Source organism: Delphinus delphis, chromosome 8 (assembly GCF_949987515.2).
Source record: "Delphinus delphis chromosome 8, mDelDel1.2, whole genome shotgun sequence".
NCBI lineage: Eukaryota > Metazoa > Chordata > Mammalia > Artiodactyla > Delphinidae > Delphinus > Delphinus delphis.
In genome coordinates this window covers 28,691,648-28,716,883 of record NC_082690.1, presented here as the reverse complement: position 1 = coordinate 28,716,883, position 25,236 = coordinate 28,691,648, and the positions used below count along the sequence as shown (strand labels likewise).

At 34.2% G+C, this 25,236-nt stretch overlaps 1 protein-coding gene across 3 annotated transcripts in view; it reads left to right on the top strand.

Annotated features, from left to right (window-relative positions):
* The first annotated feature begins 205 nt into the window (after positions 1 to 205).
* Positions 206 to 25,236, top strand: part of GRIA4 (glutamate ionotropic receptor AMPA type subunit 4) — a 515,737-nt gene continuing 490,706 nt past the window's right edge. For all 3 annotated transcript variants that reach the window (XM_060018030.1, XM_060018031.1, XM_060018032.1), the window contains exons 1-2: positions 206 to 659; positions 1,850 to 2,008. In XM_060018030.1, coding sequence (XP_059874013.1) covers positions 572 to 659; positions 1,850 to 2,008 — 247 coding nt within the window. In that variant the 5' untranslated portion in view covers positions 206 to 571. The remainder of the gene's footprint in view (positions 660 to 1,849; positions 2,009 to 25,236) is intronic.

Below are 25,236 nucleotides of genomic sequence, written 5' to 3'. Positions count from 1 at the left end.
CTGGAGCGTCGAAGAGACTGAGGCGCTCGGGTGAGCACCCAAGGGATGAAGCCTGCCGAGTAGTGGGCGAGGGGCGTGCGGAGGGAGTGCTGCGCGCTCGCGGAGGGGGCGCGAGGCTCCGGGCTGGTGTAGGCTTTAGGTGGCTGTTGGCTGAAAGGAGCAGCAGAGCGCGTGCGGCGGCCGCGGCGCTAGTGTGTGTGTGTAGGTGAGAAAGCGAGGGCCGAGAGCTAGTGCGAGCTAGGCACAGAGAGAGCGCATGTCTCATCTCTGCGAGCAGCCAGTAGCCGCTCCACCACCATCTTTTGCATGTGTAACATTTGCAGCCGGACAGAAAACCTCTCCCAGGGCTATGGAGACTGCGGGAAAAATCTGGCAGCTCGGGATGGATTGCTAAAGGGAAATAGTCATAACCCCAAACCACCCAAACCTCTCTCCTCTGTTTTTTTTTTTTTTTTTTTTTCTTTTTTGGTTGTTTTTAATTTTAGCGCCATAGTCCTCAATGTGTCTCTGAACAGCCTTTAGGAAGAGTGCGAGAGAAAGAGAGAGCGCGCCAGGGAGAGGAGAAAAGAAGATGAGGATTATTTGCAGACAGATAGTCTTGTTATTTTCTGGATTTTGGGGACTCGCCATGGGAGCCTTTCCGAGCAGCGTGCAAATAGGTAAGCTTTGCTCCGGTGGGGTATGCGTGTGGGTGGCTGTAGCAGATATCCGAAAGTGAATCAAATGAGTTACTGATAAGCAATTTAGGGGAACCTTCGGCGGCTCCTTTCCCCTCTGCTTCCCTCTTCCTTTCTCCCCTTTATAAAAAGACTGCCTCTTTGGTGCAGGTTCAGTTAGAACAGCACAGAGCTGCCCACCCGTCCATCCTCAGTCTATACTCCTGTTTCCACCTTTGGATCATGTCGCTTAAGTAGGATTGCAATAAGTTGGGGGAAAAAAACCTCCGTGGGGTTTGGTAGCATTTTATCTGATATTTCTTTTCATTTCTTTCTCTAAAGCATGAAGGGATGTAGAGTTTGTTTAAACAAAACAAAACAAAACACCCCCCCCCCCTTCTTCCCGTGCTGTACGCAGCAGCTTTCTCTATTACAGAAAGACACTGTGCAAAAAAGCATTTACACCCACACCTCCTTGTCTTTGCTTGCTACCAGTTAACGGATTCCAAAGTTAGATCCCTTTCCCGGAACCTTTTCTTCTTTTGTTTTCCTCTTGAATCTTTTGCCCTTAATCCTCCCTCTCGACTCTATTTCCAGGGACCCTATCCGTCCTTCGCTTTTCTTGCTATTCTCTCCTGTCTTTTAATGGGACGCAGCAATTGAATTTCTTCCAGCTAAGCCCAGCCTCAGACTGCATCATTTCTCGTAGACAGTGCACAAAACGGTGCTAATTAGGCTGAGTCCAAGAGCTGCATAAAGACAAAGTTCATGTCTCCTTTCTGATTTCCCTCTAACCTGCACTTCACCACATCCCTTGATTTCTGTATTTTAATGCAAATTATCTTTTCTTCCCATCTGCATGCATCTTAGAAATGCCCTGGAGCTGGCTTCTGTAGCAGTGTGCTGAGAATCATGGGGAGTGCAAGAGAGAGAAAGGAAAGCACACTAAATGATCTGTCTCAGAGGTCACGGTGATCATGACAAATTGGGACAGGAAAAGGCTGAGCTGCCTTAAAGACTAAAATATTAAGCATACACCTTAGGGACAAAGGGCAGTCTCCCAAGATGTGGCAGGAATAGCTCCTTAATTGTATGTGTTGGTGAATGGCAGTGAATTTGACAGTTCTTGGGGTGGGTATAGTAACATTTACAAGAGGAGACACTGAATGTGCTTTTTCTGCTGTTTTTAATAGGTGGTCTCTTCATCCGAAACACAGATCAGGAATACACTGCTTTTCGATTAGCAATTTTTCTTCATAACACCAGCCCCAATGCGTCAGAAGCTCCCTTTAATTTGGTACCTCATGTGGACAACATTGAGACAGCCAACAGTTTCGCTGTAACAAATGCTTGTAAGTAAAACATAAGTTGTAGGTAAATGAGAAGAGAATTAAAATGGGGCAATAGAGTCCCCTTCCTCTATATTATTATTATTACTATTATTATTATTATATTTTTAAGAAAGACATTCAAGACCTCCACAGTTTGCTGGTTACAGAGCAAATCAGTTAAAAGTAAGATTTAGTCTCAGGGATATTTAGCTGGTCTTTCTTTCTCTTCCTTCCTTCCTCCCTCCCTCCCTCTTTCTTTTCCGCCTCCCTCACTCCCTTCTTCCATCTTTCTTTTTTCTTGAAATTAATTGAAGTTACTTTCTCCTTTAACATTTCAGTATTATTTCTACAACCTGAATATCAAGTTAGTGAAAATTGTACTCAATCTAGTTTTTGATTTCTGTTCCTTGGTTTTTATTTGCTTTTCACTTGAGTAAGCATATGTCTTGCTTTTAAAGAAGACACATGCTCTCTTACACTGGTAAAGGCAATGGAAGGTTTGCTAACAGTTAGAAAGAGGGGAGCGGTGGTGTGGAGGATATATATTTGAGTCGGTTGGCTGACGCTGCAGATGATCTGGTGATGTCACTTGAGACTGCCCTGCTCTTATATTCTGGGTTGTGAATGTCTCCTGCTATCAGGTAATGCATATATCCTGTGAATATAACGCCATGAATCCTTACCTTGGTGGCAAATCATGTTAGTCTCCAATCCACTGAATTTACAAACCAACCCAGCTGGATCTGTTATTTTATGCAATAAGATTGAGATTTGGTGATCTTACCTAACACTGTAATTAAACAGTTGTACAGAGCTCCCCTGCCAAAATACTGTATAACAAAGTAAAAATATAATCAACTGTGTATTAATTTAAAAATCACTAAAATATGATCAGTCAATAGAACATTTAGATTGCATTTTCACTCTTGAGGGAAACATGTTTCACATACCTCCTTATTTTTACATGCTAATTTACTACTGCTCAAAATTTACATGTTAAGATAATGGTTATAGATTATGTAAGACATATAGGAATAGTTTCTATATAAAATTTTGCACAGCAGTAATAAAATATTCAATCTGCTTTGTATGATATTTTTATTATATCAAGTTGAGTATATTTTAATTTTGAAAGTCCTCTTTCTGAGTACAAGTGTATACTGAACAAACTACTGAAATTGAAAACAAGGAGTTTTTGTGTTAGGAGGATATCTGTTTCATTAATTATTTTAATTCATATATATTTGCCATTAATTCATCTAACAAGTGACATGATTACGTTTCCTTTTTTTTGGCATCTAATTACTTTACTTTAGAACTTGATTTCATAAGGAGGTTAAAGATCTGACTTTTTTTTTAACTGCTACAATTGTATTAATTTTCAGGAATTCTCTAGCTCCTTTGGGTACTACTTAATTAAAAAAATCATTTGTTGTATTTAGTAATAAAGTCAATATTCATTATAATGATAATTATATGAGAGTTATTTTTAAGCAGAAATGAACATAAATTAGAGCTAAGTTTGTGGATAGTCATTTTTGAAAATGTCTTAAGTTATTAATTTTTGTTCCAAGTTTTGATAGAGATGTTAACATTTCAAACAGTTCTAGGTATAAAATATTCTTAGTGTGTGATTATTATCTGCTGATTTAAAAATTTTTCTTGTGTCTCTCTTGAGATTCTGTCAACAAAACCATTTCTAAGTTTACAGATAATTCATGATTCAGATATATTTGAAGGTACTTTGTCTACAGTAAATTGCTATATAAGTATTCATTTTTATTATTTAGTTAATGAAAGACTGTCTTAAAAGTGGAGCTATATTAGTTTTATATTTTCTAACTAAGTGCTTCAGTATTTTAAAGTTTATGTTATGGCTTCCAGCTATATAAACTATAAAGTGATAGTTCTTTCTTCTTCCATATCATATGTTAATCTCATTCAGGAAAATTTTAATTAGTATTATATTATTTATGTAATAAAAATATTGTATAAAATAAAGTGTACTGGTAAAGAACCTGTAAACATAAGAAATTGCTAAGAATCTGTACACAGAATGAAAAAGTTTAAAAAAAGATATAAAATATAGGTAATATGCTATTCTTTAACATGTTAGAATTGAGAAAATTAAAGCTAAGTAAACTAAGTCCACTTATTTTGATTCCAAGTGTAAGGCAATGTTAATGGTGTCATGTTTTTCATAATCACATATAACTGACTTTGCATACATGCTTAAAATATTTTTAAAAAACATAAATTGTAAATAAGGAAAAAACCCATTTTCTAGTGAAGAAAAGGAAAAAATTTTGACAAATGAGTATGCCAAATGTCCTTAAGGCAAATCTAAGCAGAATTTGGGAAAAATCAATGGTCAGAGAGTGTGGGTCAGGTGATTGGTGTTTGTTAAATGGACTGACCTAGAGCATGTAGACGCGTGATTTTCCAGTCTACTTAAAGGTGACACGTAAGCAATAAGTATGAGGCAAACTCATATATCAAGCTGTATGCCTTTGGGTACAAAAGGATAAAAATAGTGTTCTGTAGAATTAACATGGAACTTATTCCTCACAGTGATACAGGCTAGATTTAAAAATTTTTCATGTTGGATTAAATATACATATATTTTTTAAATATAAAAAAATATATGTGTCTGGCTAGGTTTATCTTAAATACGATTTTCCTGCAGTGTGCCCTTGTAAAACTTCATAATCTAGTGTCTTTGTGAATAAGGGCCACTAAACAGGATATGTTTAGTTTACGGAATGTATACTTAAAGACAAAAAAGACAGATTAAAGAATAAAGAGTATTATTGGTCATCTATTGGACAGATGTAATTTAACGTTGGTTCTTCTGCCTCAAAATTAATTTAGCATTCTAAGAATACTTCAGACAATCTAAACATTCTGTGTATAGAGTTTACATACTGCATAAGTATAAATCCAATTAACTCAAATTTTTCACGTTTGGTATAAATCCCAAGTTGCTGAGAGAGGGTGGGGATAATTTTGGCTTATAGTTTCATTTTATTTTTTTTACAATATTTGTGTAAGATTAAATTAAAATATTGTTCTCATTTTAAACTATTCACATGGTTGAAAAATCACACTTTGCTAAGTATAAAACTGAAATTATAAGAAATACAGATAATATAGAATTATGACATATTTCAATAACAAAGTATAGGTGTAATAAATAGCCCAAGTAGTCAAATTTCAAAATGTAATTAAAGGTATACATTTCTTTGTTGTAATCTATTCAAAGTATGGTGTATGGCAAAATAAATTTATTTAAATAATAAATTCAATACGGACTGTCCTTTAATAAATTAATTTAATAAAATATTAAATATTCAATATGGAATGTCCTCTAATAAAATACTATACAGTTGACCCAAAATAGCTATCCTTGCAAACAAACATGCTAGTTAAATTGAATATGTTCTTTACAAAACATTTGAGACAACCTGAAAAAGCAGGCTATGTTCTTATATTTTTCTAATAGTTAAGTAATAAAGATATTTTGGTTTGGAGGATGATGTATCTTAAATTTTGCCAAAGAAGTAATAACCAAAATACTAAAATAATCTATCCCAAGCTTTCTAAAAGATAAAAAGATGAGACATTGCAATTATTAATTTAGTCCAGTTACGTTAGCTATCCTGTAAAAGAATCAGTCTTTAATAAGTAAGGCAGTCCCTTTACAATATAATCCACAGATGTTCAGTTTCTCAAATGATTCTTTTAATTTCATATGGGTAGTAGGAAAAACATAGTGAAATAGATCAAGTACTCATGTATTGTCCCTTAGGTGAAATAATAAGAGAATTTTGTGGAATATTCCCAACTTTTTAAACTTGGATAGGAAAGACCAACTGGTTAATATTTTTGTTTTATTTTTTACAAATAATGTGTTTATCTTACTCTCCTTTTCTGTCTAAAATCTGTCTATTCAGTAGTTTACAACATGATGGATAGGAAAGTTGTAAGTCAAAAATAGAATGCATATTATACCCTAGTAATGATGAGAAAGTTGTTCTTTTTAAGTTAAATATTAGTTCTATTTGTGATGGGTTTAGTTATCAACTCTAAATACCCAGTTGTGTGCCACTTGTAAAAGTAGGTTGGTATGTAAAATATACTTGTTTAGTTAATCTAAATACATTGAAAATGTGACATTATATCCGGTAGACTCTGCAGGCAGAGCTTATATAATAGGGACTTAATTCAAACTTGTTTAAGGGTACTAAATAATACAAACTTTTGACTTTAATTCAACAATGTTTAAGTTTTGTACATTTTCCTTCTCAAGGACATGTAGTCCTAAAAAGACATTCTAAGAGTTTATATTGGACTGATATAATAATCTTAAAAATGCTGAAAATAAGTTCTGATGGTTTGACCTGCAAAGTTGTTCGCAGAAATACATTAAATACTATTTGACTTTTGATTATTTTTAGGAAAATGAGTGACTGTCATTAGATTTCCTTATTTTGAATTGATAGCAAGATTCTATGTTGATTTGAAATAATTCTTTAGTTTTATAATATTCTTTCCCTCTTTTTCTTAATTTTCCCCATGAGATTGATGACAAAGATGAGTCACATTTCTATGGCTTGTCCCTTTCTTAAATGATGCACAATTTGCATTGATGTATTTCAGAATTGTCACAGTACTAAGCTTTCTTAAAGCCATTTGAAAAACTCTCTAAACTGTTTTTTTTCTTGTGGATTCTCCCAAGGGTTTTTTATTTCTCAAAGAGGAAAAAAATTTTACTTTCTGACATTGGGAAATATGTATATGTCTTATTTACAGAATTTTACTATAGTTCAGGAATTTAAAATGAAGAATAAATACCATACACCTTACATTTTACTACAACACATAGTTTTTAAACTGCTTTTATGTACATGATTTTATTTGACCTCAAGCTAGTCTTTGAGTGAGACTGTCTGAGAAGATAGTCATTATTTTTTAGTTATTATTTTTTAGTTAAGCCAGCTTTGACTCAAAGAAGTTACTTGACTTGCCAAAGACCATGTAGCTAATAAGTTGCAGAGCCTGAGTTTGAACTCATGTCTTCTAATTACTATCCTAGTACTTTAACCAGGAGACCGTAGGATGTGAAAACTACATCTGTATTGAGATTACTTGAACCAAGAAAGAAAAGAATTGTCATTTTTTTTCTAATTTAATTGTAACATTTTGAAGAAAATAGGGCAAGACATTTCTGGCAACTTATTCATTAATCAGATGGCAGTGAGTGATATAACAAAGACTGAAGCCATATTGTGTAGTGAATTTGTCCATTCATTCAGTAGATTAGATAATAAACATATCCATTTATTCATGAAACATACTTATCAAGGGTAACTGTATTTAAGACACTATACTAGAAATGAGCATACAGAAACTTATAAGAGTAGTTGTTGCCCTCAAGAAGCTAATAGTCTAGGGGGAAAGATGTACAAGCCAGTTATCACAGTACAGTAAGACAAAGTATTATGACAAAGAAACAGTGCTATGACAGACATTAACACAGGAAGGACCATCAAACTTGGCATGGTATCCTAGGGGAAATGTTATCTGATCTGGGTGTTAAGACTCTAGTTGAGTTATTTGAAAAATAGAGAGGAAGGAAGGCACGCCTGGCCAAAGGAGCAGAACATGACAAGGCACCAAGGTGTGGCAGGGCCAGGTGTGATTGAGCCACTGGATATGGTTTAGTCTGGCTGTAGAGTATTGATTGTACTGGGAAGGAGAGGTGTGCTAAGGGGCAGGGCTTTGTAGATCCACACAGGATCTTGTAGCTCTTGTAAGGAGACTCTTCTGAATAAAAAGGGGGACCCATAAATGATTTAAAAACAACAGTGACATGATGAGATTTATGTTTTACAAAGAACAGGATGATTTCAAGAAAGAGAATATATTAGAAGGGGGCAAAATGGGAAGAAAAAAACAGTTGAGTCTTGAAGTAATGCAATTTAGGATGATTAAGTGCTTGAATAAAAGTAGAAGCACTAAGGAGAGAGAAAAGTACATAGATCTAAGAATACAGAACTGTTGACAGAACTTAGTGATAGATTGGATGTCTGTGTGGGAGAATGGAAAGGAAGTATGGTAAGAATTAAAGATGATTTCTTCAATTTTTGGTCTGGAAAAATGATTAGATAGCAGTACCATCAACTAGGAAGGGACACACAGGAGCAGATTTGAATGGGGAAGATGAGTATGGTGTGGATGTACTGATTTTGAGGAGTTTAAGAGACATCCAAATGCAGTAGAGAGTTGGACATGTGTATCTGGGGCTCTTGGGCTCAGTTTGAACTAAAGAGAGACATTTGATAATGGCTGAAACCATGGATGTGGGCAAAATCATACAGAGAGAGCAAAAACATTGAACAGAATGTTGAGGACATAAATCCAGGAAATACAGTACTTGAGGGACAGAGAGAGAAAAAGAGACTGAAGGAAATGGGTCAGTGAGTTCAGATGAAAATGAGGCAAGAGTAATTTCACGGGAGCCAAGAAATGGGAAGAATTTCAAGTAAATAGTCATCAACCTTGTCACTGGCTGCAGAATTTTAATAATGAGTTGCATGGATAATTGATCTTTAACAAGTCTTTCCTTCTTTATTCTTTAGTGTTCTTTTGTATTTTGACCAGAAAAAACACAACCTTTATTAATCCCACATAAATTCTATTAATATATACTCTTTCATGTATGTTGGCCTAGAATAGTCTTATGTTTTATTTAGAGGTAGGGAGAGTATTTTCTGGACTTTTGAGCCAGATAAGCTTCAATTTACAACCTGATAGTGGGTAAGTTACTTAACACTTTTGAGCCACAGTTTCTTCATTCATTAACATACAAAACACATGAATTTTATGAATATTAGAAAAGTGTTTGGAAAATATTTAGCCTATAACTCAATTAAATTTAGTCGTATTACATTCTTTGTCATATAGAACATTTATTTCAAAACCAATGCTAAAACTTCGAGTTTATTTATATTTTCTGTTTATATTTTGAAAAAGCAATTTATGTTTTGAATAAATATATTTTGTTGATATTTCATAGGAATGTTTTTGACCTCTAACTGAATTGTTAATTTTAGTTTATATACACAAATCTAAATGCATATTTTTTAAAATTATTTCTAAGTCCTATGAGAGGGTAACTTTGTCTGGGATCTATGGACCATTTGGAGAGAGAACTGGTTCATGGATGGATTAAAGAGATTGATGAATTCTCGTAATTGCATGCAAAATTATGTGTTCATGAGCACGGTGTGTGTGTGTGTTTACAGAGAGACAGTCTAAACTTTTGAACAGCTTCTCAATGAATTCCAGTTACAAGAAAAAGAAAAAAAAAGCCCACAGCCCTACAGGAGCTACACATATATTAGATAAATGCACAGTACTTCATTCTCTACCTTCTTCATTTCAAAAAAAAAAAAAAAAGAAGAAAGCCAGTTGGATTTTATCTTTGAAACTAACCTGGAATTTTCCCATAAACTCCATCTCCAGTAGCTTCTTCCTTGTCATAGAAAATAATCAGTGTGTCCTAGCTGGAAAAATGCTTGACTTGGTCCCCTGCCTCTTAAACTGTCATCATATTATTTTTATTCCTTCTCTTACTATCAAAAGTTCTACATATTCCACATCAGCTCCTATTTTTATCACGATTTACCTTCTCCCTTAACCATCACCACTCCTGCAACAGTGTTCTTGAAGGTCATCAGTGACTTACAGAATAGTAAATCCCATTTTTCCTTAGTCATTGTCTTTTAATATTGTAGTTTGCAGGATTTGACATAGCTGATAACTCCCTGTTCTTTGAAACTCATTTCTCCTCGACAATAATAGCTACTGATTATGTGCCAAGTCTCTGTGTTAGTTACCTCAATTCTTACACAACTCTAGAAGCAGGCATCATTATTATTTTAATTATTTATGTGGAGAAACTGAAGATCTGTTGTTAAGAAAATTTGCCTAATGACAAGTATCCAGGGCATCAGATCTTGAAGTCAGTTTTGCCTGCCATTCACACTATAGTATCTTGGTTAGTACAGTATTCACAAGATAGCCATCACTCTGTGACAGTAGCTAGATAACTCCTAATTTAAATAGAAAGATGTTTTCTTCAAAGTTAGTTCTTTAACAATTTTCATTTACTCCAGTGAATATGTCCATTTTACACTGGACATCGAGTTTTCTATGTGATTTGTAATGCAGCACAGAAATTTGAGTATTCTAAATGATAATGCTCTCATTACTTTATATTTCCAAATTCATGTTATAAATACCACCAGGTGTAAAAATTAATAAGTGGGTCTTTATATGTTACACAAACAGTGTTGGATACTTCATTAGTTGGCCAACCTACATAAGTTTTATAGGAATGTTATTTGATTTCAGAATAACTACATCTATTCGAATCGAAACATATTTTCCCCAGTGCTTTAAAGATTTGCTTAGCTGTCAGGGATTTCATTTCAGTTTTCCTTTACACGTTTTTGGATTCCAATAAACATAGTGAGGATTGTCTTAAAGATCATCACCCTAAGTCAAATTTTCTGCAGTCTTCATAGCATCATCACTTGTCTCCAACTTAATAAAACTACTAGTGTCATAAATAAAAAGTTCAACATTATCTCAAAAATAAAGGGTAAAAAAATTGAGATGTAGTATTTTCCTTGAATAAGCCATTGTATTTCTCCAGTTACAGCAAAAATTACACCATAAGCTGTAATCATTGTTTGCTTACTTTTGTTGCTTATCTGCTTTTTCTAAAATAGGCAGTTTCTCATCAGTAACTTTAAATATATTATACCCTGTGATCTTTCCATTTTTCATATTTTATCTTTTTAAACTGACACAAAAATTTCAAATAATTTAGAAGTCTTAAATAGGCAAAATATTTTTGCAGTCTCACCACATAGAGATAATCACAGTAAATAGGGTTTATAGATCTTTCCAGACTTCTTTTCTTATCTGTATAGACCTAGGTAGAGAGATAAAGAGTATTATAAACATAAGGTACTAATTATATCTATTGAATAAATGAAACTTTTTAATAAAAATGATATTAATTTATACCTATATTTTATTATTTTATTTCATTTATCATAAAATGTTTTCTGTCAGTTATATACTATACTTATATAGAGCTATCTTATTTTCTTTTACTGCTACATAATGTCATTGTGCAAAGTTACTATGATAAATGTACACTCTGGATCAACATTTAGGTTGTTTCCACATTTTTTATATTACAAACAGAATAGCAGTAAAACTACTTGAGTACCTGTGTGAATATTCCTGTAGGATTAATTCCTGGAAATGAAATTACTATATCAAATAATGTGGATTATTGCTTTTAGTACATATTGTCAGTGTCTTCTCCTCAAAAACAAAGTATTATTTAAATTTACAGCCACCTAAATGTGAGAATAATTGTTTTTCTATGACCTGCTAACACTAGTCATTATCAGTCTCTTGAATCTTCACTTGTCCTGATGGATAAAAATGACATCTAATTGCTACTTTAATTTGCATGTTTTTGATTAATAGTGTGGCTGAGAATATTTTCCTATATTTATAAGACCATGTATATCTTTCTGTGTGAACTGTTGTTCTTTTACTTTGCCAGTGTTTTCTATTTGAGGGAGTGTTTTACATGCTAAGAAATGAACCCTTTGTCATGTATGTAGCAAATTATTTTTCTACTGTGCCTTTGGCTTCCACCTTCATTTATGATGCCTTTTACTGTACAGACATTTTAAATTTTTATGTACTCAAATCTGTGAGTCATTTTCTTTATGGCTTCTAGGTTTCATGCTTTGCTTATAAAGGTATTCCTGTCCTTAAAACTATATAATATTATTCCACATTTTTCTAGTATACTTTATGGTTTAAAATTTTATATTTATAATGGTAACTCTTTTGGAATTTATTTTCTTATGTGTGTTAGGAATTGATCTTTATTTTTTTCTGCTCTAATTATTTGAATAAGCTATTCTTTTACAACTTCTTTGAACTGATATATTTGTGCAGATCTCCGTTATCATGACTGAATTTGAGCTTGAGCAGAAGTTCTGCATATTACCTCTTTTCAAGTTCTCCTATTTGCTTTTCTTCATCTACCTTTCCTGACAGTCCCTAGTGGTCATATTTCTAGTTTTGATATTTTTCTCATCTGCTTTCTTGCTCCATCTATTACTTTCCTAGGTTTTTTCCTGTTGTCATTTAACATCTGACCAGGTCCTCTTGCTCCTATCTCCAAAGTACATTACAAGTATTTCCACCTTTCTCCATTTCTATCCCACAGTTCTAGTCCAAGTTAATGGTACTTTTCTAATAATTTCATAGTTAATCTGCTTCTACCTTACCTCTCCCATCCACTTTACATACAGGAGCCAGTGGTTCCCTTCAGAATTGAAAGAAGAGACATTTTTCATTACTTAAAACCCTCCAATGGCTTTTCAGTCTCTTAGAGTAAAATTGCAACTCTTTAACAGGCTCTGATTATAAGCATGATCTGACTCCTGCCCATCTTTTTGCCTTGTTCTCCATGCTGAAGTTTTCTCATTCTTCTTTTTGTTTCCTGAACATCCTTTAACCCTTTCATTCTCTTTTCTATACCTTTGTACTTTCCATTACCTTTTTTTGGAGAGGGGCTGTTCCTCCAATCCAGTTATTGCTTGACTAGCTTTTTCTGAATCTTCAGGACTCAGGTCAAAGTCATCACCTAAAAGAAACCTTCCTTGCCAGCCTCTCTAGAGTAAGCTTTCCCACTCCCAAACTCCAATTACTTTATATTGCATTACCAACCATATGATAATCTTTGCATTTATTACAATCTGTAATTATTATTTTCATTTGTTTACATATTTATCATCTATAATTCCCCACTAGGAAATAAACTCCCAGAACCAAGGCCTTTATCTGCCTTGTTAAACAATATATCCTCATAGCCTTGCACAATACCTGGTACAAAGCAAGGATCAGTAAATATCTTTGAATATAAGAATGAACAATATGTGATGAGTTTTCTCTCCACTCATCCTTGGGGCATCCTTAAGATAGCTAAGACTTTTCATGTGTTATCTTAGAAAAAAATGAACAGAAGTAGTGGATCCAAAATGAACAATGAGGTAGTGGATCCAAAATAAATGTTATGTGTCTTCCTTATCTTAAGCATGTTTTTTTCTCATTTGTTTTCATTAGAGTCAATTGATGGGATGGGTTAAAAAAGGAGGAAAGTAAGTCCTATAAAGAACAAAGTGGGACAGTTAATGCAAATTGACGTACATTGTGCTGGCCAGAGAGCACTTTGATAAATTTAAATCTGGTAGAAGAGAACTTCTAGGTACTTATAACATGTGGTGTCTGCTGACAAAAGAACTAGAAAATGCTGATACAATCTGCTTTCAGAATAGGAGAAAGCCCATGTGGGAAGCCCAGGTGTACCAGTAAGCATACCAGGTGTACTAGTAAGCATACTCAGGAGAACCATCTGTTCAGACATTGACTGCTTCCTTAGCACTTCTTAAAGTTCATGAAACTAGAAGATGTGAAAGAAGGCATCTGGAGTCAAACATACGATGAAAACCTGTCAATTCTTGATTATCCACGTTGCATTTTCTATAGTAAATTTCACAATTTGCTTGTTTCTATAGCCCTTATCCCTCCCTCTTTTGAAATTAGTTTACCCTGTGTAAATTACTTAAATTTTAAACTATGTATATAATCTTACCTTGGCAAGTTTGAAAGATATTTCACTACTTCTCTGCTCCAAAGACTTAGAATCAAGATAAATATTTTTTTTCTGAAAAACATATGCATGCTTTCTTTTTTCTTAATGGAACACTTGTAAGTCCAAATGTTTCCCTTTTTCCTCTGATAACCAAGGAGCTCAATTTCACATTTACTGAGCAGTAACAACATTGATCCCATTAAAAATTAGCTTTGTTTTTATATTTGGATTTTTCTTAAATAATATATGTCAATAATAAATGAGTACGATATAAACATTATGTTTATAAATATACCTTAAAAGACTATGCACATCATTTTAAGAAGGAAACACAAAGGTACAGCAGTTATAAATTAAAAGTATAAATGATATCCCTTTTAACAAAGATGTTGATCAGCTTTTGCTTGAATAGTTAACTTTCCTGTATAGTACTTTCTGTATATTGTGTATACCTTGGAAGATGATAGATAGATAGATAGATAATCTGTCAAATCCATTAGACTGCGAGTTCCTTGAGGACAAGGATGATACCTTATTAGTACCTCTATTTTGAGGGTCTTTCACTGTGCCAGGAACAATTATGTTCCATACTTAATAAATGTCTGCTGACTGATTATGAGAGGAGGAAAAGGAGGAAAGGAATCCATTTCTTAGTTGGGTATTATAACAACTAATTCTTAGCCAGAATTGAATAACATAACATAAATCAACTTCTTCTCTATATGACTCAAACACTTCACATTTTTGAAAACAGATAACACAAGTCCCCTTTGTACTTCCCCAAGCTAAATAACATTTCCTTGTATAACATAGTTTCTAAAACCATTAACAACCTAGTTCTGGCATTCTGAATATCCCATGGATTTATCATAATTTTATTAAAATATATTGACCTGAATTAACCCGATTCTCCTGTCATGATCTGTCTAGAATTAAACCACATTTTTGACACTCATGATTATGATCTGACATGATCTGTCCAGGTGAGAATGTTAATTCCGATTATTTAGGCATTTTACATATAAAGCGTAGACCAAGATTATTTGAGTTTTAATTAGTTTGTTACATCACTCTGTTCTTGTTAAATTCATAGTCAATTAAAACTTAACACTTTGCCCTTTTTTCCACATGAATTGCTACAAATCAACTTCTCCATAGGCATTTTTTAAAATTCAAAATGAAAGATTTTACATGTACACTCTTAAATTTCAACTTGTTTGGAAACATCAAGACCATCTTGAGTCATAATTAAGTTAGCTATAAACTATTTTAAATTCCATGTGACTCTTCACTATATGATTATCCTTATTGATGATTAAAATTAAAAACAGGCTGTGATACCAGGTCATGAACCAATACTCTTTAGGTATGTGTGGTAGTTAAATGTGAATTATCCTATAATAATTGATCAAATTTTTCCATGTTGTTTATAAAGATTGTCATTTCATTGCACTTGTATTTTTTAAACATTAAAACAAACACAAAGGCCATCAAATTTAATTGAAAAAGAAAATTTCAAATTACTCAAGATGGCTGGGGCATTTAAAATTGATACAATGCTTTTGAAAATCAATTTGTCACAATGTATCAAAAACATTACAAATTGTGAATCATTTGAACTCAGGAATACAGGAAAATCTCTAGCCATGAAAATGCTCATTAAAGCATTACTTGGCAGTATTTAGTTGGAGGAATGGTTAAATTAATTAAAGTCTAGCCAGACTGTTTAAGGAAGAATGTCAGTCATGACAGTCCTCTATCTGACTTGTCCCAGCAGTTGAGTTCAGGAATTTGAGTTCAGCTTACTATCTCAACCATGTATCTTCAGACTGCAAACCAGGCCATTTATGATAATAGGCAGGTTGGAAAAGAGTTGGTATCTGTGGGAGTTGGTATCTGTTGGGATCTGTGGGAGGGAAAAAAATGAACAAACAGGCATCATTAATAATGTGTTTAAAGGCAATTAAGTCTCCTTACAGATTGGTATAGATGGTTATAGAACACAGCATATGCATTCCAGATTAAATTTCAGACTATTCTCCCTTTTTTTTAGTTATCGACCTTCGTAGAAGTGTATAATTTAATTTATTTGTCACAGATGAGCATCTGTACTAAAATTGTGATTTGTCACTCAATCACATATAGAGTATTAAGAACAGGTTTTAAAAAAGTAAGCTGAGCCTGGAGGGGTGGGATAGGGAGGGTGGGAGGGAGGGAGATGCAAGAGGGAAGAGATATGGGAACATATGTATATGTATAACTGATTCACTTTGTTATAAAGCAGAAATTAACACACCATTGTAAAGCAATTATACCCCAATAAAGATGTTAAAAAAAAAGTAAGCTGAATAATTGTAAGACGAGAATAATAATTAGTACAGTTACAAATAACTTTGTAAGTAATTTTATATTGTTATGCATAGATATAAAAATATATAGCATATACATCACAATGTATTGTGTACATATATAATATATACATGCCTTTAGCATTTAATTCTTGTTATTTTCACAAAATTTGGTAATGACTGTATGTTATGAAACCATAAGTGGCTGTGAAAATAAGCCTCATTTTACAGAAGTGATAAAATCTCAGATTAGAAACCAAGTGTGAATATTTTATTGAGAAGGAAATCTTGTTAAAATTAAAAAAAAATAGCAATGTCTTTACCTCCTCTACACTTTATTTTATTTCAAAGGGTAATTTTGCATTTAGTGATAGTAATACTCTAGTGCTTTTAAATCAATAGACTGCAGCCAATGTGCCCTCTACTTGGCAGAATAGTATAACTGTTAATAATTTAGAGACACTTAATATATGGGAAATATAAAAGCTATAATGTCAGTGAAAAAATATAGACTGTCTTTTGATTCCAATTTCATAAGAACCATAATATATACAAGAGATTGAAAACTACCATACCAAAATTTGGTAGTGACTATTTTTCTTTAATGTTACTATGCAGAATTTTTATTTACATATTTCTGAGTTTTTTATATGTTTACAAAAAAGCATACATTTATAGTTTTCTGATTAACAATATTTAAATAAAGGAAAATGTTGTGATCTTACCAGTAAGTATTGTGTTTGTCTTGCTCTGTTCAAATGGGACAGATAACCTAAGGAGCTCTTTAGACATTTAAGCCAATATAGGTCTTGTTGTCAGAATATCATGTCCACTTAGCAGTTGCCATGTTTGATCTCTTTGTTTACACACGTTCATTATTTTAAAATGAAAAGATCAGCTTGAATTAATTAAAAGTATTAAATTAAGTCATTATGTTTACTTTAAAAGAGCCAAGAGAACTGTTGGTGATTACAAGCATTTTTCATTGCCAATTGAAATATATAACTTACTGAGTCTAACTGCATATATTATTTTCACTTCTGTAGAAAGCACAGTAGCTGCATGAGTGAGTTGATGGCTCTTGGATAACTGGTCACTGTCTCTGGGTAGTCTTTTCTGATCACCCTAGGCTGGTTTAGCTCCACTTTGCTATGATCCTTGTGGCATCCTGAGCTTCCCTTTTTACACTGTATTATTATTTAGCTGTACATTCTCCCCCTGGAATGTGAACTTCTGGATGACTGGGATGCCGTTGTATTTGTGAATGAATCCCTAGTGCTTGGCTCATGGCACAATGCCTGGCACATAACACTAAATTACTACCCATTGAGATTATGGATATGAGAATGGAGAGATTTGGGAGTTGATGGTTAGATACTAGTGTTTTAAATCAATTTTTTGAGCATCCAGTTCAGAATTGTGGCAGATTCTGTGTTAGTGACTGTTGAGACTATAAAAACATGAAAAACAATTCTTTATTGACATCCCCATATGAATAGATGACTGGTGAAGGATTTTAAATATTATTACAATGATTATAATTGTATAAACACATTGCCTTCAGAATTTAGAGGCAAAGAGTTCTATAATTAGAGTCTCCATGTAAGAAGGGACAGTCTTACAAGTTGCCCTCCCTCTGTGTTCCTATGTCTCATGAGGATTGTTTCACCTGAATTATTGATACTGCCAGGATGCCTGCCCATGGACAGGGATGTCTCAGCTCTCCATTTAAAATTCTGATCCAAGCATCAATGGTTCATTCTCATTTCTACCCCAGACTTTTTTACACAGCATCCATAAAAATTTAGACTCCAAAAGATTCTCACATTTCTACCTGGTTTCCAAGACAACTTCCCATTGTGGAGCACAGGCTCCAGACGTGCAGGCTTAGCGGCCATGGCTCACAGGCCCAGCCGCTCCGTGGCATGTGGGATCTTCCCGAACCGGGGCACGAACCCGTGTCCCCTGCATCGGCAGGCGGACTCTCAACCACTGCGCCACAAGGGAAGCCCCCAAGACAACTTTTTGTGTGTCTAGTGTGCCAAACCATATTCCATTCTGGGGACACAGGCTCTTTGCTCCTAAGCAGCACACAATTTAGTGATGACTACTGAAAGTCTCAATGCAATGTGACAAATACTATGATTACATTAGAAAGGAGGCAGCTAGCTCTGCCTGCCTTAGTGTTTTTATAATGTACTTTAAAAGCCATTTTCTCTTTTTTCTCCTCAAGGGGAGAAGACAGTTTGACTGTTTCTTATAGGGCCAAGATAATAGACTCAAGAAAAGGATTCTATATTATAAACACTAATTTGATTAATGAAGTAAGATTGGATTGATTTACTTAGATGCCAGAATTTATATGGAAAGAATAAAACCAAATTCTTTGTCAGCTCCAGATTTGACTCAACACCTATGAATCTGAACCACCCTATTGTCTCAGAGACATCAAGTTGCTTATCACTTCTATATTCTATATTCCTTAAGCATCTGTATGTGTTTGCTATTATGCCCCTGTTATATTATTATGCCCCTGTTAATAGGCAGCTTTTTAAGTGTTCAGTTGTCACTTTAGTTAATTGAATATTCATTTGGCAACTGTCTTGCTTCCTTCATTGTACCACACATTTTATTGAAAAGAAATACTAGATGTGATATTTTACCATAAAAGGCTTATAATCTGCTGGAAAAGTAGAAATAACTTAATGTGAAAAAAGGGAATAAGAAGGTGTTAAATTAGAATACTGTTGTCTAATAATCACCAAAAAAGGAATATCAGAAGAAGCAAGACTTTATCAACATAAACCTTAATAAAGTGTAATTTAATCTTGTCATGAAAGTAACGGGAAGGGAAGGGAGACGCATAAAAGAGGGCTGAACAGAGTAAGCAAGCACGCTGACCTTGAAAAGGTGGTAGGACAGCCCAGGAAAATGTCTTGTTGGATCCAAGTAGAGTTACAGTGAAGGGAGTGAGATGGTGGAGCCCATTGTAAATTCAGGACTTTCTAAAGGTTTGGGCAGGGGACTGGCATTATGAAAAGTGGAATTCAGGGACCATTGTTCTGGTATGATATGCAGTATCAACCAGAGAGAAAAGAGGATAGATGCAAGAACATAAAATGAACCAGGGCAAAGTCTCACTCATCTCTATCACCCTTCATTGTTCTGGGTTCCCTTCAATCTATAGGTTAAACTGACTTCTTCTCTCCTCATAAGGATCTACTCTAGACACGTCTGTTTACTTATACTTCTCAATTTCTAGCCTCTGCTCTCACTTCTACCCAGCTTCAAAGACAATAAATAGCACTGCCTTAAATGTATTTCCACTTTTGTTGCATATGTAGAAACATTTCCATCCTTCCAATCCCCGTGAAGGGAGAAAGCATAGGCTCTGGAGGCAAACATGGATTCAGTTCCCATCTTTGTTACTCACTAGCTGTGTGACTTTTTTTTTAAAGAATTTAATATTTCTGAAAGTATCAAAGTCGTCATCAGCACATTGATGGACTTTGCCACATGTATTTTATTTATTGATTGATTGATTTTTAAAATATTTATTTATTTGGCTGTGCCGGGTCTTTGTTGTGGCATGCAGGATCTTTGTTGCGCTGCTCATTGCAGCGCATGGGCTTCTCTCTAGTTGCAGTGTGAGGGTTTTCTCTTCTCTAGTTGTGGCACGTGAGCTCCAGAGCGCATGGGCTCTGTAGATGAGGCGCACAAGCTTAGTAGTTGTGACGCACGGGCTTGGTTGGCCTGCAACATGTGTGATCTTATTTCCCCGACCAGGGATCAAACCTGCGTCCCTTGCATTGGAAGGCAGATTCTTTACCACTGAACCACCAGGGAAACTGTGTGAATTTTTGACAGGTTAATCAACTTCTTTGAGTTTCAGGAATATAAATTATAAATTAAGGGAAATATTACTTTGTTTTTAATTGGAAACATAAAACAATGTGTATTAAAATATGTCACATGAAGTGTTAGGTATTGTCCTCTGAGGATTAGTGTACCTGCTGTAATCATTGAAATAATAATATGTATCACTCACTCAGCCTCATGTGAACAAAATAAAATGCAGACTTCAATGGCTGATGGAGGTGAAGGGGAAGGTGTCTCTAGGATCATGACTTAAAAGATAGTGGAGGGTATTGTTAAGTAGGATATGGAATGAAGTTAGAATAAAAAGGTCCTAAAGCAATTTATGCTTTCATTTTGGAGCTAATCCAATTAGGGATTTCTGTCTGCTTGAGGAGCTCTGAGGCAGTTGAGTATTCAAGTAGCTGTAGAAAGATCTGGGATGAAGATACGGGTTTTAGAATACTCTGCAGGTAGGTGACAGTTAAAACCATGAACAAGAAGCAGATTGCTGGAAAATATCTAGCTAGCATTATAACAAAAAGGATCCTGGGGAAGAGCAACATCATGAGAAAGAAGATAGCAAACTGTCTTGTTTGGTTCACAAGAATTTAAAAATTTAATTTGTTGCAAACCTAAAAATCAGTGGATTGTACATAAAATTTTGGATTTCTGACTTCTCTGGAAAATTACAAAATCCTCATTACAATGTATCAGAATTTCCTAATGGCAACAATGATCTGGAGCTTAGTGAGTGGCCCCCATTTTAAAAAGGTCTGTTCTCTCTAGTTGGGTCTTAGAAACCCAGAGGGCCTACTTCCCATCTAGGCTTTATAGGCATTTGACTTTATGACCCCTGAGATAAAGAACAAATAAGCGAGAACAGTTTCTCAGAAGCCACAGAGAATTACAACCCTGGCATATGCCTTAGATAGGCATGGGAAGTAAAACTGAAATATCTGTGATTAGGAGAGACTTCTCTGCTTTAAGATCATTTAAGAAGGCAACCTCCCCAATACCTTGCAGTATTTAGAACAAATCAGAATATAAACATAGAAACTCCTTAAAGGTAGTTACCCCATGGTGTTCTATGTTGTATTTTATATATTATCGGAAATATTAGTTCTGTAGGTGCTCAGTAATTCCTAAATGACCTTAACAAAATGTACAATTTAAATAGATGAACTTTATTCTTCCACATATGTGGATTTCTGTTTGAAAATTACCTTAAAGTCAAGGTTGATTTTTTTTTGTCAGGAGTGGTTTTCACAACTGACAATATTGCCATTTCTTAGAAGATTTTTATATATGTCTATCTAAAGTATTTATTTTTCTGGTTGTCAGATTCAAAGAAACTGATTCCAAAGTACAAATTTACAAATTATGCACAAGTTGTAAATCTGATCAGTAGAGTAAGCTCCTCAGGGACAGAGTCTCCAGCTATGTTTCTGTTTTATCCCCTGAACTTAGAACATAGCACAGTGTATAAATTGTAATAAACTCTCAGGAAATATTTTTTAATGTAAATTTGCATTATTTTTCAAGCTGTTCAAGCTGTAAGTCCACAAATCAAGTGTAATTGCACTGGAGTTTTGAAGCCAAGTTTGGAAATCTCTTGCACCACAGAAATCCAGACTATATAGGTCAAAGGGCTGTATTCCAGACCTAGTTCAATAACAAAATCAGAATCCAAGACCTGGAAGATATCTTTTGAAATCACGTAAATAACAACTACATCATTTACAAAACCTTTCATACAGCTTATGTCATTTGGTTTTCAATACAACCCCGAGAAATAACTAGAAATATTAGTCTGGAACCTGAGACTCCTAGCACTAGCCTGGTGCTTAGTGCTCTTAGGTTGCAAATGGTTTCTGCCACTTCCTAGACATCATGACCTTAAGCAGATTATTGAAACTTTTTGAGTCTCAGTTTCCTGATGTGCAGAACAGGGAAAATAGTAGTAACTATTGATGGAGTAACTATTTGAGGGAGATTTTGCTTGTAAAGTGCCTAACACAGTGCCTGCCACATGGATCAGTCCAACTGTGACTATGACTACTTTGCTACTTGCCCAAGGTCCCTCAGCCAGTAAGTGGACTCCAAACTGAAAGCTTTTGACTCCAGATTCCAGGCTGTGTTTCCTATTCCACAAAAGGCTACACAGGCTTGAAAGTTGCCACTCTTTAATATCTCAGACTCTGGCAGTCCCTGGATTTCCTAGGTTGCCTGTGTGAACTTATTATGTAATACAGTATATAGAAAATAATCTTCTGGACTGGCTGACTGATTGTGAAAATAAAACATTGTCGGATATTCTAGGTATACGTGAATGTTGGAAAAGTTTTCATAAATTCCATTGTAAAAAGTGCGCACTCTGTAGTCCATGCACCAATATTTTTATTAAATGATTTTAGGGTGTGTACTTTTGGGCTGAGACTTGAAGAATATGAATACTTTTGTATAGCTGTGATAATAATACCTCACACATGTATAGTATTCACAGTGTTTCAAAAATAAGGTATTTAGAAATTAGATGATATACAGAATTTCTGACAACAGTATTGTCAGTTAAAACTACAACTTGTGTCTTTTTCTTAAATATCTACAATCAAATACAGGAATCATATTTAAATATTCTCTAAAATAACACTATCAGAGACTTCAGAAATAATTTATCTCTAAGTTTCTTTGGAACACAAAATAGAACCAGGGAATTAACCTCTTTGTAGGAAATTAACTGCTGAAAGTAAAATAAAATGTCATTATTTGAATTATAGCCATACTAAGAAATATATAATTTGTGACTTAGGAGCCAAACCAGTATTTTAAGGGGAAAGACAATATAAAGAAGATTTGTGATAGTGCTGATGAATGATGGTTCCACAGTAAATGTCAAGCATAATAATATACGTTATAAATTTCTTTGGTTTTACTTTAGGAGAAGTGGCTAAGTAAAATTGAAATATGAATTGTGGAAATTATATTTTTGGCAAAGGAAAAACTTGAAGGACATTTTGTAACTTCTGTAGGACTCACAGAGGTGAGTCTTGTCCTGGATTCATGCCATTTCACAGGTCATAAGAGACATGAGAAGAGGCTGCTCTTTCTTGCCTGGCTGGGCTGTGACAGCATTCCATACAGAGCGTCCCAGCCAAACAATCTCCTCGAGTGACCCTCACCATCATTGCACTTGAAACTGTGTTAGTGGCTAACGGCCTTGAATACAGACCAATATGAACTATTTCTTACATTTTTAATGTACAATTTCAATATCACAGTAAACTCTAACCTTATTTATTTCAACTATTCACCATAAACTCAAATCCTAAAAAAAAAGCATATATACATTATTGTATATACTCAAGATGGTTTAGAAACAGGAAGGTATAGAAGATGATCTCTGTAGTCTGACATGGAATGCTACTGGAAGACCTGAGAGCTGAGTATTCCACATCAACCCAGAGACATCTCTGCCTCACATCTCTGTTACCATCCGTGTGTGTAATGCTAAACACTGACTCTTAATTATCGAGTATATTTGGAATCCGTTAAATGTGAAGCAGACAGTTTTGGAATACAAACTGAGCAGCTTCCAATACAGAGAAAGTAAAAGACAAATGCCTTCTTGCTTTCCATCATTTGTTTTTATTAGATGATTCCCCACATGGAATGTCTAACAGTATAAAATTTTCATGTTTATTAAAAGTAGATAATGTTCATGAAATATATATTTTAAGGCAATGGTGAACAAAATTTGCAGAAGTGTAAATAGTATAATTTTCTATGTTTTTTTCTAATATCCTGCTCTCTTCATTTTATCCCTCAAGAATACTTTGCCATTTTTCATTTTTAAATTTCAAAGTGACTTTTTATTCAGAATCTTATTTACTTTCCTTACCCCGCCTGACCCACTTACCAAATCAGAACATCATATATTTTCATCCTTTTCCTTTCTTTATAGGTACAATAAGTAGCCTATACATTATCAAGGCTAACATGGAAAAGAGTGCCCCCTCCATTTTCCCTAATGTTCCCAGGTTTTGGAAGTCCATGGTCTAAAGTCTACCCTCACTTAATGCACACTATATGGTAATGCTTCCCCACTGTTGTGACAATGTCATTGTAAACATATGCTTTGGAAAAAGGATGCTTATTTAATCCATGAACTCTTTGTAAAGAAAAATCCTAAAATGATGACATGGGATGACAGTATCTCTCAACAATGAATCATTTCAAATAAATCACAGAGGCAGAGGTGCTCAGTTCTAACTGCACTTGGCTAGAATTGAATCAGTGCATTATCTGTCATGACCATCAAATCAACCAGGTCCCCTCAGTCTGATGTGTTTGAATCTTACCACATGATTGTTCAGTTTCTTGACTTTTCAGTTGGTATTAATAAAAAAATGACCTCAGCATGTACCAATACAAAACAATGGTGGGACTTTTTTTTGGCATCTAAAATATTAACTATAGAGACAGAAGAATTTGAACATTTATAAGATTAAAACTCTATGTAATGCTGTTTAACTTTGATATTTGTACTCCACGTTATTGTTGAGAATAATCAATCATTTGAAAATATTTCCCCGTGAAGTTAGATAATCTTAATGGTGTGAGGTTTGAATAGAAACTTTGTTGCCTTTAACACTAGAAATGGAAATATATAATTAAATTAATGCATTTCATGATATTAACAATAGAATTCTATGAGTTCTACGCCTGTCACATTTAAAAACTCCTTTTGCTTACAACAGCATTATATAAAATCTTATTCTAATATCATTGCCATTTTAAAAGTAATACTTTTAATTAGACTGAATATCTCTGGGGAATAGAATCTCTGGATTTTGTGCATACTATGTGATATGAATCATCTCAGATAAAACACTTACATTTGTTAAAACAAGTATTTATAAATATTTACTGAGTGTTTACCCAGTGCATCATACCCTACTAGACACTAGAGGATTCAAAGAAAAGCTTGACCTCCTGATGTTTAAAGTCTAAAAGGAGAAATAAGACGTAAATAGATGACCATCATACAAACTAGATAGTGGTAAATACCACAGTGTACTCTGCAGGTTCTAAGGAAGGACAGAAAAATTTTTAGCCAGGAAAATATGGCATTGTGTCTTAAAGCTAGGCATATTATGGGTAACTCATATTTTAGAGTCATTATAGCATACTGTTAATTTAGAAGCTAGGTAAAATAAAATGCATTTGAACATGAAAGTTTTTAAAAGCCAACCCAAGTGAGAATGATCGTGAAAGAAGAAAATGAT